Source organism: Amborella trichopoda, chromosome 11, assembly GCF_054954075.1.
Source record: "Amborella trichopoda isolate Santa Cruz 75 chromosome 11, AtrichopodaSantaCruz75HAP2 v2.0, whole genome shotgun sequence".
Lineage (NCBI taxonomy): Eukaryota > Viridiplantae > Streptophyta > Magnoliopsida > Amborellales > Amborellaceae > Amborella > Amborella trichopoda.
Window position 1 is genome coordinate 1136226 of NC_142346.1, and position 18651 is coordinate 1154876.

The 18651-nt window shown below is 36.4% G+C and overlaps 1 protein-coding gene across 5 annotated transcripts; it reads right to left on the bottom strand.

Moving 5' to 3' along the window:
• Positions 1-1671: 1671 nt before the first annotated feature.
• On the bottom strand, positions 1672-11004 carry EMB1211 (MORN (Membrane Occupation and Recognition Nexus) repeat-containing protein). Of its 5 annotated transcripts, none has more exons than XM_020671631.2 (13): positions 7831-10633; positions 7606-7706; positions 7465-7503; positions 7197-7268; positions 6005-6094; positions 5727-5900; positions 5221-5311; positions 5016-5078; positions 4626-4692; positions 4174-4277; positions 3929-4055; positions 2731-3461; positions 1672-2132 (listed from the first exon to the last, which is right to left on the bottom strand). In XM_020671631.2, coding segments are annotated over exons 2-13 (1905 nt in total). In that variant the 5' UTR covers positions 7608-7706; positions 7831-10633; the 3' UTR covers positions 1672-1787. The 5 variants fall into 5 exon arrangements, with proteins under 5 accessions (XP_020527290.2, XP_088708044.1, XP_088708042.1 ...); XM_088851918.1 differs by having other exon boundaries at positions 6012-6094; positions 7465-7509; XM_088851916.1 differs by having other exon boundaries at positions 7465-7509.
• Between the last annotated feature and the right edge of the window lie 7647 nt (positions 11005-18651).

Genomic DNA, 18651 nt, shown 5'->3' on the forward strand with positions numbered 1-18651 from the left:
TACTATTGACTAGGCTCAAAGTTTGAAAAAAAAATATTTATTGAAAAAAAACATAACTCGATATCTAATTTTGCATCCCAAAATTAACAATATCATTGTATACCCTTTTTTTAAAAAAAAAATTCCCATTTAATTTATTAAGAGTTTTGTAAGATTTGAACTCTCAATGCATATGACCACAACGCTGAAAAACGCAATGCATATGACCATAACGCTTAAAAACGACCGAGTGTCAAAATTGCCTTAAATATTGGGCCATGCACAAGGCCAAAACGCCCTATCCCTTTAAATATCCTTTAAATAGGAGATAAGTTGCCTAAATACCTTTATAAATTGACTAAAATGCCTTTCTCTTTCTTTTACTGGATTTATAGAAGATAGTGACTGAGAGTCTAAAATAGGCTTTCATCCTTTATGTTGGATTTCAACCGCATTGTTTCCAAAAGATTTCAACATCGAGAAAAGAAAAGCATAATGAGACTATTTACCTTTGACACAAGGTAGTCACAATTAATCTTGACTATTGAAAGTAAAATTTGATGGGTATATTTATTCCATTGATCAAACTCAAACTTCAAAAAAAAAAATTGAACTTTATAACAAATCCAAACAATCAGATTTTACATAGGATAGTTATAAGTAGTCACGATCTCCTTAATTCAAAGAGTGATATCTTTATATTAAAGATAAATGGTCTCATTACATACAATCCCTTTGATTTTGGACTTTCTTTCCCTTCTTCAAAGGACACACTCTTGCACAATTGGCCTAATAGCCTAGCCCGGCCTAGTCAATTGGCCTTGAAAAATTCGGACCTACACCAAAAGATGTGGCTTCAGGAACCAACCAGGGCTGGGCTACCTTTGCCTGAGGGCAGGGCCAGGCTTGGCCTGAGCCATGACTGCAGGACCAGTTGGTTTTTGTTTTCATTGGATCTACTAGGCTTGGCCTAGACATGACTAGTGCCGAGCTTAGACCGGGACCTTTTCGGCGTGTCCAGGCTTGGGCTAGCTCTGTAGGGACCATGGCAAGCTATGACTAGTGCTGGCCTGCCCAGGTGGCCATTCAGTTCCTCACTCTAAAAACTTTTTGAAAAGAGTAGGGCTTGTTTTGTCTCCTACAAGTCTTGCAGAGCAATTGCTCTCTCAATACCTTCGACGTTTGAACCACCCATCCAATCCATATGAGTAATCTAGGGCACATTTGTTTCGCGTGAGAATATTTCCAATAAACATTTTCGAGTTAAAGAATTTCCTTGTGCGGTATGATTAGAAGTGAAAATATTTTCACAGCAATGCGTCCCAGGTGCATTTTTTCACTTCACACTAGATGATAACTAAATCGATCAAAATATTCTCACACGTAACGACACGAGAATGTTTTCACATAAAAATATTTTCTAGAAAATATTTTATTGCAAATCCATGGTCGAGGATCATTTACATCCAATATGTGGCTGGATGGCAATGGTGAGAATGGGCTTGATCACTTGAGTCCAATCATGTGTCCCACTCGCACTCCATCACCTTCAAACCATGGATCTCAGCTGGTGATCCTCATGACTACAGATTTTTGCCATAGTAATGACAACTATAGTCCATCTTTTCTTTTCCAAACACAGGCAAGAACCACCAGACTGCAAACAACAGGGTAGCAAACAGAGCACCGAGATTGAGCATGTGCACCAACACTCTTGCTGATGACTCAAGCACATCACAATATATTCTCTTGGTCACAAGAGTAGAGAGAGAGAGAAAGAGAGAGAGGAACATTGTCAAGTAGCATCACTAGTCCAAGCATTGCAGAGGTATTTGCAGGCACAAAACATCAACAGCCTTCAAACTTTTTGATCTTTCCCTAACCTGCTTATTCCGTGGCCTCGAAGCACTGCCCGATAAAACTCGGGCTAAAGAATGTAACGGAGAAGACCTACTCTGTCTATGGCAAAATTCTCTATTCTTTTGACCCACTTTAAGGCCTGCATATTTGTCCAAGGAATAGGGAAAATTCACTGAGTGAATCATATGTGCTTGATCTATGCAGCTTCCATTGCATGAATTAGGAAGCTTTGTAGTTTCAGGCCCCCTTTGTCTCTTCCATAAAAGCAAGGACACCTGCAACTTTGGCAGAACCTGCACATGGAACAGTAGTGACATGAACACAGTTCAGCAAATTTCTCAATTTTGCTCGTTTGGGTTTCATAGTTCATCAAACTTGTAAAAGTGTTTCTTAAAAAATTTCACTTCTGTCGTACTTTTTACTGTGTTTTCATATGAATACATCACAAAAGCTAGCTGAGTCCAAGTGAAAACTTTCATTCTAGGGAATTCCTCGGAGAGGCATCCCATGGGAGGTTTCTTACATTTAAGTTTTCTTCTTAAGTTCTTCAGAAAAATCTTAGTGAAGTGCAGAAAAATGGGGTGAAGTTACAAGGAGCAAGAAAACAAAACTAGGAAACTTATAAACGGAAAAAGGTTATAATAGTTAAGAAAAATGAATAAGCAAATATTATCCCATATTCAATGAACTCATATTTCCATGAACTTAGGAGTCGTATTTTTCTCAATATCATATTTACATTTAAGCATAAATATTTTTGTGTTTCAAAACACATGGGAAAAATTACAAAATTAGAGAGGATCTTACAACGTCAACAAAAACATCTTGTCATGAACTCATGACCATCAAAAAATTGGAGCTAATAGTGACAATGATTTCAACAGTACTCACCAATGTAGCCACATTCGATGGAGTAAAGGACATCGTAGTAGTAGCGAAAGGGGAATTTCCAGGTTGATTGTCATCTTTATCAGTTTTAGAATTTCCCTGCTCTGGCTGGGCTGGCCCAAAACTCCTTGGAAGGTCTTCAGCCTCATCATCTTCTTCGTTGTTATCCTCTTGCTCAGCTAAATCAGAAGCACCCTCTTGCTCTCTCTTCCTACCCATACTTCTCCTCTTTTTCTCTTCCTCTTTCTCTTTCTTCTCCTCCTCCTTTTGCTTCATCTTAAGCTCCATTTCCATGTCTTCCAAAGTCTCTTTCAGGCTAAGTTCAGCTTCAATGAACTCAAGCTCTGCTTCTATGAGCTTGAGGTTCTCGTCGCTGGCTTTCTTCTTTTCTTCCAACCATTTGTCCCACTTCTCAAACAAGGGGAGGCAAAATTTCTCAATGGCATTTAATATGCGGATTATGAGTTTCTCTTTCTTCTCAGCGAGATCAGTTCTTCCATAGAATTCATCAAAGCCAAGTGGTAGGAACTCAGCCTTCTCAGGGTCTACCTCACCATTTTCAAGTTGTGGTTGCCAAAATAAGCGCACCCCATGTTCTTCATCATCAATGTAATTGATTATTCGACCGGTGGGTGTGTGAAGAATGAGAGGGTCTTCTGTATAAATTAGCTTTGATGGGTTGTCAGGGTCTGGCACAGGCTCCTTGTTGATAAGTACAAATTCTGGGTCCTCATCTGATAAGCATTAAAATGGTTTCAAAATTCCATACAGAGGCAGAGAGAGGAGAGAGAGGAAAGAAGAGGAAAGAGGGGGGAGGAGAGAGAGAGAAAGAGAGAGAGAGAGAGAGAGAGAGAGAGAGAGAGATGGTTAAGAAATATATGATCTGATAATTTTCATCAATTGCAGTTTATAGGTCGATCTTCTGTATCCTTTTATTCTTTCCAACATATAGTCATAGCCATCAAATTTTATCATCTATCAGTCTCAGGCTTAGAAGAATCATAGGTTGTTTAATGAAAGACAGGAAAATTGTACAAGAATCCTCAGTATTTTTAAAAAGATAATATAGATCTCAAAAGTTCTTTGTTGAGTGGGAAACTATACTGGACCTTCTGTGATAAAGCAAATACTCTTACCATTTGAACCACAACTTGGGGTATTCAGACATTTCTATGCTATATAGAGAATTATATCATCATACCTTTTGACCACCAATGTTCAAGCTCAGCAGGCATTGGAAGCCGCAGTGGTGCTTTGATGAAGGAATTTAACCACATTTGCCTTTCTTCATCCACATCTTCCACATAGCCTTTCCAATAATCAGGAACCTGCCATCAAAATTTGCAACATCCCACCTAAAGTGTTTTTCTCATAGACCGCATGTCCAAAGTGACCAATCGAATAACAGGAATATCTATAAATGATAGACACGATTAACTTATTTACCTCATAAAACTGATTAATGAACCCCGGAGCCATCCACACATCTTCTTCCTCATACAAGTAAGGATGTTGAGGGTCACCATATGGTCCCCTTGCCTCCCTCACCACTGCAAGGACAACATCAGGCCATAAATAAATTGCAAACCGTTGCATTTGAGTATCTCAAGACCTATCAGTAAATAGATTGGTTCAAAAAGAGTGTTTATGAAAATATTCAACTGAAACAGACATCGTGATTTAGTGTAGAAGGCAGCATACATAAAATGAGCATATAAGAGATGAACAACTTCAAGAAAATTCATTAGACACATGTGCTAATGTCTTGTGTGTCTCTGCTCATTTTTCAGCAATTTACAACATATTTCCTCATCCCTTAGAGTCTTCAATCAAATGCATGACACCCTCAAAGACTAAAACTGTACAAGGTGGATTTCAAGAAGGTTTAGGAGAAGTACTTCCATCAGGCTTGTTGACGAACATTCTAGCCTTTGCAGCAGCCACCTCGGCTATGCCTGCATGGAGCTGGAAATAAAAATTGATCACATGTAAGCCAATAAACAAGAAAGGAATGTAAGATTGGTAATTATGGAAAGGTAAAAGCATACTATGTTCCAATGGACTGTGGTATACTCATAATTAATTGGGGTTAACATCATCCATTCAAGTTATGGACAGTGATGGAGAAAGAGAGAGAGTGGAACTGGACAAAACCCCAATGGTGGGTCCCACTATCTCTCCATCTCGGTCCATTATTTCAATGACAGTGATGGCCCCAATGAACTATGGTTCCATAGCCCATTGGTGTCATTGAACATAGTATACTTTCCTTTGTCATAATGCCATACAGTTGCTATCTCCTCAGGGCACCCCGTAGAATCTTCCAAAAGCTCCCCAAAGTAAAATCTGCCCTGCACAAATACAAAAGCAACCTTTTATTTTACAGATTAATTGACTGAAAGGATCAAGATACAGTGCACATATTAAACAATCACATCCAATCCGAGAGGAAGACATTTTTATGCAAGTGAAGAGTTAAGTTAAAGGGCATACAAAGATAGGCTGCTCATTAACTTCATATACACCACAGCCATGCATTTTACCATGCTTCCATTGCCCAGCATACCTGTATCTACCTTTTTCCCTGCAAAGAAAGGCAAATAAATTGTAGCAATTGTCCAATTGAGCCTTATCGACAACCAAATATTCAGAATATAAAGCAAATGCATTCAACTCGATTCATTGGATACAAAATCTAGGAGTGAGTCACATGCAGACTCTATTCCAGAATTCTTGCAAGGTATTCAAAATGAAGGGTTTACACATGATTATAATGGCGTGCTAGCAAACTGTTTCATGGGAATGGACGACGACTATATATGAGTAAGAATAAACAGCAAACATGAAGGAGAAGGTAAATGCATCCATCCAGTACACAGCTATATCAAAAGTTATTGAGAAAGATTACTATCATTTTTCTTGATGGGTCTGTATTATTAGCCCTTTATTGTAATTAAAAAAGAGTATATTTCCAATTAATAGGGGACAAGAAAGCTTACGGCTTTTTTCCAAATTGCCGGATCCATTCATCATTTTCATAGAATGGAATCTCACGCCAACCATCAGCTTTTGCAACAGTGTCTTCAATATCCATTACCATCCATTTACGATCTTCTGGGGACATGAAATCAAGAGCCAGAAGTTTCCCTTCTGCACGCATCTTAGCTTCGAGTCTGGATGCATTAGGCATATTACATAAGATGGTAGTACCATCTCTACAATGTTTTAATCATTTCCAAATAATGTAAACGGATATAATCAATTAAGAGTAACATACTCGGAACCTGGAATAGGCTCTACATCAGGAATGTCTACTTCAACAACCCCATGGCCCTCCATTGTATTCTGAGACCATTCACCCTCATACCTGCAAAGCATCCAAGATTTTTTAGCAAGCCCAGATGAACAGTACAATGAAAATCACACAAGAAATGATAAGCCTAAGGGGAGATTCACAAACACTGCCTCAGCATGCATCAATATGCATAGTATGCTGAAGCCTTTGTGAGATGTAAAAATCCGCCCACAGTGAAAAATTGTGTTCCATAAAACCTCTTTTGCCTTTTATACCCTTTGTTAATGCCTATTTTACTTTGGTCCAGCCTTCAAAATACAGGACAGGGAAGGGCATTTGCATATAATATAAGTAAAAAAAACAGTAAAGATTACCTTGAACATTCACTAGCACCTTGACAATTTTTCTCCACCCTCTCAAAACACGAATATAAAAAGGTATATTTGGAAATGCATCAAGGTTTACATATATGTACTTTTTTTTAACAGATTTACCCTTTACTGTTTATAAATTTTTAAGTTGCCTCAGCTTGGTCCATTTTACAAACAATGGATTAGGAAGGCTAAAACAGCCATTCAGTGTTAGAGGGACCGGTCCTGCTCTCTCCTACTTTAGTTTTGCAAGAATAGGAGCAAGCGCAAATTAGGCAAAATTCGGAAAAACATGACTGCTGTGAGTTCTACAAATTTAAACTGCTGCTAGGCATATTGATTATTGGTGTAGGCACCATTAATTATATTTTTCCTAAGCATAATAAATTAAATTTTAAAAGTACAAGTCTATGATTGCTCAAGGAACTCGATCACATTACCTTTGCATGTAGCAAAAATTCACTTCATGCAACAATTTATGCATGTCTTATGCAAGGTCTACCTCCATAACTAAGTCTTCCCATATATTATATAAACGAGTGAACTAACAGAAAGCATATTAGAAGATTGAATAATTCTTTTATTTTATTTATTGACAAGTAATACTTCGGTACATAACATGCTTGCAGTCCTATATTGATTTGATCTTACATACTCTACTTATGAACTAGAGAAAACGCAAGTTCGCAATGAGTTTTCCAAGGGAGAACTTGTTTTTAACACAGGGAAACTAGTTAAAAAATGACACTTTGAAGCATGAGCAGTGAAAATGCATAAAATTAAAGAGCACAATATCAACTAACTTGACAAGCCCTTGCTCAGCGACGTAAACCCCTTTTCCATGAGCATAGTCGTCCCAAACAGTCCCTTCATACCTATAACAACAGTCAGATAAAAAGAGATCAGCAACCTAGAAATAGTTTGCAGAAAGCCCATCATACATTTGGTGTTGTTCAACGCACACTTTTACGTGATATCAAAGTTATCATAAATTAAATGTATAAATAGACCACTAAGCCATGAGAGAAACCATTAGACTCATCAGAGAAACTCATCAAAAGCCAAACGAACCTTGCGTAGCATAATGCAAAATATAACTTCAAGTAAAACCTGTCACTTAGATGCACAAAAGTGGGTTAGTTTTCTCCAAATTCTTCTCAATGAGCCCATGATCCATAATTCATTCATGTGCTTCCAGCTAAGAGAACATACATGACTCTATTCCATAGGATAAGCTCCTTTTCCAGTCTTCTTCTGAAGACTACTCTTCACTCCCATGTGGGTGGAATAAAATCCAAGAGAGCTAGCTTGATCTACCAAAGCATGAAACAAGGAATTACAAATTGTCTAATTGAATCTTAGCTAGCATACCATTCCAAGACAATAGCACCTTATACCATGTATTAGTAGGAGAAGTAGGAACTGATGGGTGCTTACCTTTCACTTCCTGAAGGCCCGCTCTTCCTTTCTAGGTGCCAAAAGATCATTTCATCTTGCACCTATTACAGTGGTATTCTTTTGTCTTATTGGTTTGTCAGCAGAAAAAGGTCCCCAACTACTTTGACATGAGCAGTAGCACATTCACTTATCCAATCCATAACACTGATGAACTTGTTTCTTGTTTTGATAAATAAGACACAAAGTGATAACTAACGCAGACTGGAGCATATAGCCAAATTGTTTTACACAGTAATGAGACAGGCATAGCTACTCATTTTGCTTAGATAAGCCAAAGTTGGACTTTATTGAGCAGAATGCTTTCAAATATAAACAGAGGCCTCAGATTCACCTCCTTCCCCACTTGGATTGTTTGAATGTCATTTTCACTACTTGGTGAACTAAATTAAGCTTAATCATTCCCTCGTCTTGCTTCCTTGATCACTTGGCACACAATGAATACGAAAATCATGCTGCACTTTAGGCTGAATCAAAGAATAACTGAACCAGAGAACACGAAAATGAACAGTACATAAGTGCAAACCAGCACTAAGAGGAATAGAGAAGGAATATCGATCATTGTTCTACATAGATGCGATTGCGAACCAGTTCATTATGCATTCACTCACTCTTGGGCCCAGTTTGTACCTACCTTCTTCGCCTACTCAACCAAATACCTCATTCAATCCATTCAGTTACCCATCCCCTCCCAATTAATAAGAAAAGTAAACCCCACAATGGTGAGACAGGAAAGAAGAGTAAACGTACTCGAATACTGAGAAGGGCTGTAACACTCACAATCCTTCGAACCACAGATCAACCAAGTACAAACACAAAAAAATAGTACAGAGAATCCACTAACATCGTAGTAAACAAGTACATGCACACACAAATAGTATTCGAGAAGACCTACAAAGGAGAATGGCATTCCCACTCTCGCAGTGCAATGCTGCCCTGGCATAACCACATTTAACGCACATAAATTCAAGCTCCCAAGTATGAAGGAGAATACTGAAGAAACAGTAAAACTGCTAGAGAGAGGGTGAGAGAGAGTCTAAAAGAATTAGCATTCACTAGCTCTCAGTCCAATTCCACCCAGCCACAAATGCATTTAATGCACATGTATTCAAGCACCCAACTATGAAGAAACACTAGAAAAAACAACAAAATTGGTAGAGAAACAGTAAGAAAGAGTGAGGGATAGAAATGAATTTAAAACAAAACAAAAAATAACAAAAAGATTTTTAAAAAAAAAAAGCTAATGACAAAGCTCAGTCCTATTCTATCCAGACAAGCATTGTGAAGGATATAGATAAAAAACAGTAAAAACTGGTAGAGAGAGAGCGAAAGAGAAACACGTAAAACTCATAGAGAGAGAGACCGAGAGAAAGAGTGTGAGTGAGTGAAAGAAAGAAATGGAATTGACTCTTAAAAATAAAAAAGAGATGTGCACAATATATCAGTCTAAAGCTACCGAACCTCAAACACGTTCAATGTACATCAAATTCAAGCAAGCAAGGTGAAAACACTTCAAAAACAGTAAAAACTGTTCAACACAACTAAGAGCTCAAACACATTAAAACAAAACAAATTCATGAACATTCACAATCACATGGAATACACACCAAACACTCAACTAACATCAATTTCAATCTCCCAAATCATAACCAAAACCACCACACAAAATAAATAAATAAATAAATGAAAAACTGGATTCGCTCAAATATTTAACAATCATCAAATGCAAGCTCCAAAATCATAACCAAAGCCCCCCCTATAAATTTTGAAAAACTGGGTTCCATCAAACATTCAATAAACATCAAACTCAAGCTTCCAAAACACAACCAAAACTCCCAGTAAGGATCAATTTCAATTGCCCAAATCATAACAAAAACAACCAAAATTTTTTTTGGAAAACTGATTTCAAAATTCAATCTCCCAAATCATGATCAAGTTAACCCAAACAAAAATAGAAAAACTGGGGTCCTTCAAACGTTTAATAAACATCATATTCAAACTCCCATATCATAACTAAACCACCCAATATGCATCAAATTCAATCTCCAAAAACATAATTAAAACACCGAACAAGCACAAAAATAAAGCTCCTGAATATCACGTCATATTCAAGCTCAAACATTTAATAAACACCATATTCAAGCTCCCATATCATAACTAAACCACCCAATAAGCATCAAAATTCAATCTCCAAAAACATAACTAAAACACCCAATAAGCATCAAATTCAAGGTCCCAAAATCACATCCAGAACCACCAAAAAAAAAAAAGGAAAAAAAGAAACTAGATTCAACAACTTACGAGCTCCCATCGGCAAAAATGAAGCTAACCCAAGTCAAAAACTCCTCAATTCGGTCCAACTCCTCGACTACATCTTTGGCATTCCTGATATCATAGTGATCTTCTGGAATCGCTGGATATGGCTTAAAGAATGGAACATAGAAAGGAGCAATTGGGGGGTCTCCTCCTTCTTTTTTCTCATTACGCATGGCTTCCCAATCTTCATTATCTGCAAAAACAGGGTCCCATCCAGGCTTAGTCATCTCCAGAGGAGCATTGGCCCAGTACTCACCCAAATCCTCTTCTCTCCATTGCTCTATATCAGGAGGGAAATCATATTTGTCTTCATGAGAGACGTAGTTCCTCTCTTCTTCTTCTTCTATCTTTCGGAGCGATTTGAGGTTGAGCACGTCGTTGAATTGCTTCACCACCGCTTCTTGAGAGTTGTCCTCTTCTTCGTCGCTCGAAGCATAGTCGCTATACTCGTCCAAGGCGTACTCTGACTCGGCGGACTCCGACTCAGGTTCGGACTCAGAGTCGGATGAGGAATCAGACGTTTTTGGGTTCTGGTCTTCTTCCTCCTCCGCCATGGGGGTAGCAAAAACCAGAGGGAAAGAATGTTAGAGAGAGAAAGTATGTGTGAGAGCGAACGAGAGAGTGAGGGTTTGGATAGGAGGAAGAGAGAGAGGGGGTGAGAAATAAGGTAGAGAGAGAGGGGGTGAGAGATAAGGTGGAGAGAGGTTGGGGGTTCAAGGAAAGGAATGGGAGGGTTAGCTTTAAAAAACAGATTGGGCGCTGGAGTTGAGGAAAAGGTTTCCATGCTGCCCCAACAGCATAGAATTTCTATCCTCCGCTACCGTCCAGCCGTTCAATTTTATCAAGAGAGAAGTTCTATCCTCCGCCTATCATCCAGCTGTCCAATTTAATCAAGAGAGCTATTCACCGTTTGATCTTAGATCCGACATCTTAAAGTATTTTATTTTTAGTTTTTTTATCCAAATTGTATGAATATGAAATTTTGTATGTATCATCTTCTCATTGTATCGCACTTATAAAAAATATTAAAAAACTTTTTTGATAAAATATAATGACAAAAAAACCCCTTAAAACTTTCAAATATATTTTGGTCATTTTATTTTATTAAAAATATTTTTATTTTATTTTTCACTAGTACGAGTTTAATAGAGGAATGGACATCCAAAATTTGGTGTCAAACTAATTTATAGAAAAAAATTTAAAAATAAAATAGTGTAAAGACGTACCCTTCATTCAGAATGGACGATTGGATAAGGGGGGAGGATAGATCTTCTATGCCATTGGGGAAGCATAGAAAGCTTGCTTTGGAGTTAAAGCTTGAGCATTGAACAGGAGGCCAGTAGAGGTGGCAATGGACCATGACCCGTCAGGAATACCCAACACAGGTTCGGTATGGGTCCGACATTTGGACTCGCCAGGTTGGGTCGAACCCGACTCGTACCTGTAAATTGTTAGAGATAAAATATTTCAAGCCCTATTCGGTTAGGTGTATTAAGGATAAGAACTTGTAGCCATATTTAGCTATTAAACGATAAATTAGACGGCTTAAAATCTAATAGCGGGTGATTGTGACCTTACTGCCAATAATATGAGTATATGAAGGTAAAAAGAAAGCAAAAAAGGAAAAAATAGTGAGGGTGACAATGGACCCGATTGGACCGAGACCCGATGGGTACGGATATGGGTTTGACTTTTGGACCCAACTTGTTGGGTCCGAATCCAAAACCTAGACTTGAATACTATTCGGGTCTGGGTCTAGGTCTAACCGGACCCGACCAATACCCGACCCATTGCCACCCTTTGAGGCAACGTAAAGAGTGAGAGAGTAAGATTGGCAACAACTGCGGTTTGGGCTAGGAGGGCCCTGGCTGCCCTGAGCAAAGCCCAGCCCGATCTGGGCTTAAGGGTTGGCCTAATTAGGGGTGGCAACGGCTCAGGTTAGGTCTAAGGCCGATCCGAAAATATAGTGTGGGACCCGAATCCGGACCCAATCCGTGGAGTTCCAATTGTTAGATCCATAGCAAAACCTAGATCCGGATTGGGTCTATCCCTCGGGTTCGAGTCCATTGCCACCCCTACTCTAATATATTTAAAGAAAAGGTTAGAATAAAGCTTAGGTTTTATGACATAAATAAATCCCCACCTTAGTACGCATAGAAAATTGCAGATCTAACGTTGGAAAATATTCAAATTGATAATCTTGATTTTGATCATCATAGTTGTTAAAAAAATAATAATTAAGATTTCAAGATCCAAAAACTAGTGTGTATTTTAACGCAGAGTCTAGACCGTTCATTTTCACATATCCACAATATTTGTATATGGCAAACAAGATCTCGAGGTGAAGTTTAGGTCTTATGGAAATTGCATCCTATACTCAAAGGAAATATAAAGATTGGGGAAATGGAAAAATTGGGGAGGAAGTAATTAAAATTGATGGCACGAAAATAGTAATGGAAAAAGTTTATATAATGTTGCAACCTTAAAATGTAGAAGTACAGATGCACCTCAAAAATATATCGGTAAAGGTTGTTTCGATGTTGAAAAAACCTCTAATTGATCATCTCGACATGTATGAATATGGAAAACAAAAAGATTTTAAATCCCATAAATAGTGCATCTTTCAACACCTTAACTACACCGTCGATTTTCAAGATTATCATATGTTTATACGTCTACTTGATTTTAACAATTTTTTGAGTTTAAAATTTCATTATTAGATATGAAAATGGATTTTGAGATAATCCTATGAATTTTTTACACCAAAATGACATGTGATGATAAAATTTGGGGGCATGCCCTTAATTGGATTGTTTAAGGTTGCAACCTTATAAAACCCACACCACATACTAAAAAGAGCGCATTTTTTATATATTGGGTCTATAATCCAGGAAAATAGAGAAATTGGGGAAGATGTTGCACATAGGATTAAAGTTGGGTGGGTGAAGTGGAGATGCAATTAGAATTTATATGATCGTCTTGTGCCATTGAAGTTCAAGGCAAGTTCTATAAGACAGCTGTGAGACCAGCTTTATTTTATGGGGTGAAATGTTGGGCGGCCAAAAACCAATATATCCATAAAATGAATTTAGTGGAGATGAGGATGTTTAGATGGATAAGTAGCAAGACAAAAATGGATAGAATTCGAAATGAATACATATAAAAATTTTTAGGTGTGGCACCAATAGGCGATAAAAATGAGAGAAGATAGACTTGGATAGACAGATCATGTGTAGCACAGACTCGGTACAACATCTGTTAGGAGGTGCGAATTTGTTCAAGTACAAGGCTAAAAAAACATAAGAAGTAGACCCAAAATGATATTGTTGGAAGTAATGAGAAAATATATGAGTACTTATGGTCTCATTGAGAATATGATCCTTAATAGAGTAGAATGATAAACTATGATTAATGTAATCGATCCCAATTAGTTGGAAAAAATATGAATGATGATGATGATGATTACTTAACAAAAGACGTAAAAAAAAAAAAGAAGAGTTAGGGTAACTTGGTCCATATGGCCCACATTTAGCTCTTAGGTCATGTTGTCCTGGTTTTGATTTGGCTCCCCTTTTATTATAATCTAGACCCAAGTTTTGGCTTCAATACTCGGGCCGCGTCTCTTGGCCCATTTTCAGCCCTATTAAGTAAAACGGGTCAGAGAAGGGGAGAGCCACGCTAGAACATAGGTTTTAAAATCAAGAGAGAGAATTGGACTTGACGAGCTAGTGGGCGATAAGGTAGAGGGAGAACAATGTTTAGAGAGGGCTAGAGAGGTTTGGATTGCATATATAAGAAAAGATATTGGGAGTTAATAACGTTTGGAAATGCTGACAGTCTTATATTATTATGCTATGGGCGGCAATGGATTCGAACAGGACCTAAGACCCGACAACCAAACCCGACCTAGGTTTGGGACTTTGTGTAAGGTTTCAAAAATTGGACCCCACGGGTTGTTTTATTTTTGGGTCGTGTCCAATCGGATTCAGGTCCAGGTCCAATCGGATCCTGCTCCAGGTCTGATCGTATTTGGGTCCTTGACCCGACCTGACCAGTTGCCACCTCTTGTGGTCGACCTGTCCTCGGTTTACTTTTGTGCTTTACGACGTTAAAATACAAAAATTTCATATTTTTTAGGGAAAATTAAGTAAATATCTGTAATAGTTTGTGTTATTATTAAAATACCAAATAGTTTCTTTTATTACTGCCATATCCGTTTTTTTCACTTCATAACGTTTTCTTCTTTTTTTTTAAATAGTTTTACCCTTTTTCAGTTTTGAACAACTGAAATGGCTGGAATTTCGGTTTTTAAAAAAACCAAAAATTAAATTTTTTTGGTTTTTTAAAAACCAAAAATTTTCCCCTGAAAAAAACAATTTATCCCCATCATATGAGAATAAAGGTGCATTTTTATGATATTTTAGGGTTCTAAAAAATTTGTGTCCCCCCAATACTCCTACGAACTTTTCTGTCTCCCAATACAATTTTCCACGAACTTGAAGATATTTGCTCTCAACCTCGTCGTGATTGGTACCTTTCTTTCTCTTGCCTTATACTGTTGATTAATTTTTTTAAAATTAATATAATATTTTATTTTTGTATCAATATTTGTTGTGTATTGTTGAAGTTTACTTTTTTTGGTTAAATATTGGTGAAGTTGTTTTTTTGTATTAATATTTGTTGTTTCTTTTGTGTTTGTATTAATATTTGTTGTTTTGGGTAGTTTATTGAACAACTGATTTATTTAGTAGTACATTATCTTGATATATATAGTAGTACACTATATTATATTTGTTGTTTTGGGCAAATATTGTTCAACTTATTTGTTTGCATTAATATTTGTTATTTATTGTTTATCTATTGTTTATTTTGTATTTGTATTATTATCGGTTGTTTTATGTAGTTTATTGAATAATTGACTTTTTTAGCAGTACAATATTTTGATCAACATTTTATGAACCTTAAATTAATTAGATATATCCCAATTTTTTATATTCCTTAATGTATTAATTTTCTATAACATAAATTTTGGTATTCATTTAATACGGTAGTATCGACGATGGTTACCAAGGGAGTGCAACTGGTATTTCGATATAGGGGGTCATTTGAGACGAATCCAGATGACAGACATATTGTTTATAAAGGGAGAAAATTGAATGTTACAAAGTATAATGGAAATAGTTTTTTGGAGTAATTAAAAAGTCATTTTGGGAATTTAACATATCGTGTGATCTAAACAAATTGACTATTATGTATCACAACACAAGTCTATCTAGTGACCTTGAATTGAATGATGTAAGTGATGATATAAATGTATATTTTATGTTGGGAGGGGAGTCTTCAAATATTGTTGTATACAGTGCCTCTATAATAGTATCGAAGAGGAGATCTATAGAATTTCGAATGGGAGAACCTATTGGTGATTGCCCATCTACAAGGAATAGGTACATCTACAATTCACATTTCATCTCTAATTTGCTTTATTTAAATATTTTATGTGCACAAATTGTTGCTTCATCTTACATTCTATCTTTTGTCAACAGTTGCCGTAACGCTTCTTTACCTAATCGATATGAGAACATTCAAGTAGTGCCCGAGCCTGAGCTTGTACAATAGCATGATATGGAGGATATTGAACAAATTGAGAGCCCATGTAGAGGAGTTGGTAACAAGGTTCAATAGAAAATTGACCAATTTTTTGAAAATGTCAATGAATGCCAGTATGATCTGGTTGATTTTGTTGTCTATAATAATTTTGTTCTGAAAATTAACAAAAGCGAAAGGGGGTGGGTGTGGAAAAATTGTAAGTCAGAGGGATGCGCATGGCAAGTGCGAAGCTTATGAGTTAGCAGTACGGCATACTTCAAAGTGAAGTCCATGTTTAAGGAGCATACATATAGCGGTCACATGGGGAGGGTCAATCAGCCACTAGCTCGTAGTGATTGGGTGGCAAAAAAATTAAAGCCCGCATTCATGACCAACCAAAAAGTAAAGCAAAAAAACATCATAAAGGATGTCCAGAGCTACAGAGTTAGGTTACTTGGGAGATACTCATTTCTGAAATGCAGTGTGTACCCAAAGCTGACTTTTTGAGCATTCACATAGCATAGATGCAAAGAGCAGGGAAGATGAGTGGTCGAGCTATCGAGGCCATTTTCGGTTTTTGAAAAACCGAAATCATGGTCATTTCGGTAGTTCAAAAACCGAAAAAAGGTAAAACTGTCTTTTAAAAAAAAATCGCTATGCGGTGAAAAAGAAACGGACATGCGAGTAAAACCGAAAAATATTTGGTATTTTGATAATAACGGAAAGTATAACGAATATTTATGTAATTTATTGTTTTATTATTTCTTTATTAAGTCTACTTAAATTTATTACAAAATCTTCATCTCTCCATGATTTACAATGGCTATTAAAAAATTTTAAATGGCGAGATTGAGAAATTAAAAACGCACCATTTCATATTTTTCTTATTTCTTTACTAAATTTACTTTAAATTTATTACAAAATCTTCATCTCTCCATGATGTACAATGGCTAATAAAAAATTTGAAATAGCGAGCTTGAGAAATTAAAAGCTCGTCATTTTTTCAGCTGAAAACTTTCTATTTCAATGGTTAATAGGACATTCTAATTTTTTATGAAATGATAGGTATGTCTTTCTTCCTCATGTTAATTTTTGCCCATTAATTATTATTTATGTATTTATCTATTTTGCCCCCTTACTATTGCTCGTGTAGCTTACTATTTTTTGTTGAGATCGGTTGGATATGTACTTTTTTTTTTTTTTTTGGGTGAGTTAGTGGGCCCCTACCTTTTGTAGGAATTGAGCCTAGGTGTCAAGCACTCCCAATTAAGTTCAAGATCTTTTCTTGATATGTACTATTTTTAGAACTTCAAATTTCATAATCACGAGTAAAAAATAAGTTTTCCAACACCAAAACTGGGTTGTTTGTTGGTTTTGCAAAAATGACTTTACTTTTTAAGTTTTTATTGTAAAGCATAGGCCTTATGCTCACTGCACCCACTGAATATTTCAGCACCTACTAAAATATGTTAGCATTTTGTAAATTTATAATCAAATTATTTTGATATTATTATATGTTACTAACAAAATTGGGCAATTGAAAAATGTAGGGCAATTAAAGGATGTGCAACAGTAATTTGAAGCCCATCTATGTCCCTGAAATCAATAAATAAATAAAATAATTTCCACTTCCAACTTTTCTTGATTTTTATTAGAGTAGTTGGGATAAGACTTGGATGATGATTATGATTTAGGAGGTTCTCATTGAAACCAACAGTACATGATACTAACAATACAAATTAAATAACTTAAGCAGTAAATATCTCATATAGATCCCTTTCAAAGCCTATTTTACTCTGAAGTCCACCTGATTTTTCTCCTGCAAAACATTATTTAAGACAATTTTTCTCGCATAATCATTGGGGATTAATTGTTAGGGAAAATGACCAGCACCCCCCTCCCAACAGCTTTCAGCCCTTTTAAACCCTCAGGTCTACAGAAATCCCTTAGATCTCCTCGGGTTTAAAGCTTTAGGACCGCCAGCCCCCCAACTACGATTTTCTTTATTTTTTTTACAAATTTCATTATTTTGTTTTACAAACTATCAAATACGTCAATTAATGAAAACAATTTCCATCCCTCATTTCCCTCTCTTCCGTTGTCCACAACCACGAACGGTGTAATGTCCTTGTACCCCAACTCATAAAAGATTGAAATCTCAGCAATAAACTCTCTTTTCTTTTTTGTTAAAAGTTGTTTTAAGGCCATATATAATTGAGCATGATTCATTTGCAATGGAAGTGGTTCTTAAATGGTGGAAATTATGGCATTGAATTGATCCAACAATTTTTCTTAAAAAATTTGTCAAATGGCAAACCAAGGCTTCAACAAGTGTGGAGTAAAAGATGCTTAAGAAAGTAAAAACAGAAAAGCTTGACATGAGCTTAATTACTCAAATAGTCAGAATTATATAAACATGAATCATAATAGTACCTAAACAATAATTTGTAGAGATAGTATAAAGATGGTGCAGGTTTTCAGGTTCTAAAAAGTTTAGCTTGTATGTTAAGAGAGATTTTGTGCAGCTACTGAGTAACTAAGTTGTTCTGTAAAATGTTTATCAGACTTTCGATCAAATTCAGTTTGTTTAATTCGGGCAAGATGCATGCGTTGCTAATAGCTTGGCTAGATATATTCAAAACAGAAACTAAAAATATTGCTCTGGTTTAAAAAAAGAATCCATTGAAAAGAAGATTCTAAGTGTTTCGCAATTAGACCTACCATTGAACATTACCAGAAATCAAAACCGAGCAATATGTAATAAACTCTGGTTTAGTATGCAAATGTCAATAAGCGAGACTTCAAAAGCCATGATTGCTTATAGAGTAACAAAAAGAGTACGAGATCTGGGAAGTTTCTTATTTTATGATTTGACTGGTTGGATGTCATCAAATTGCATGC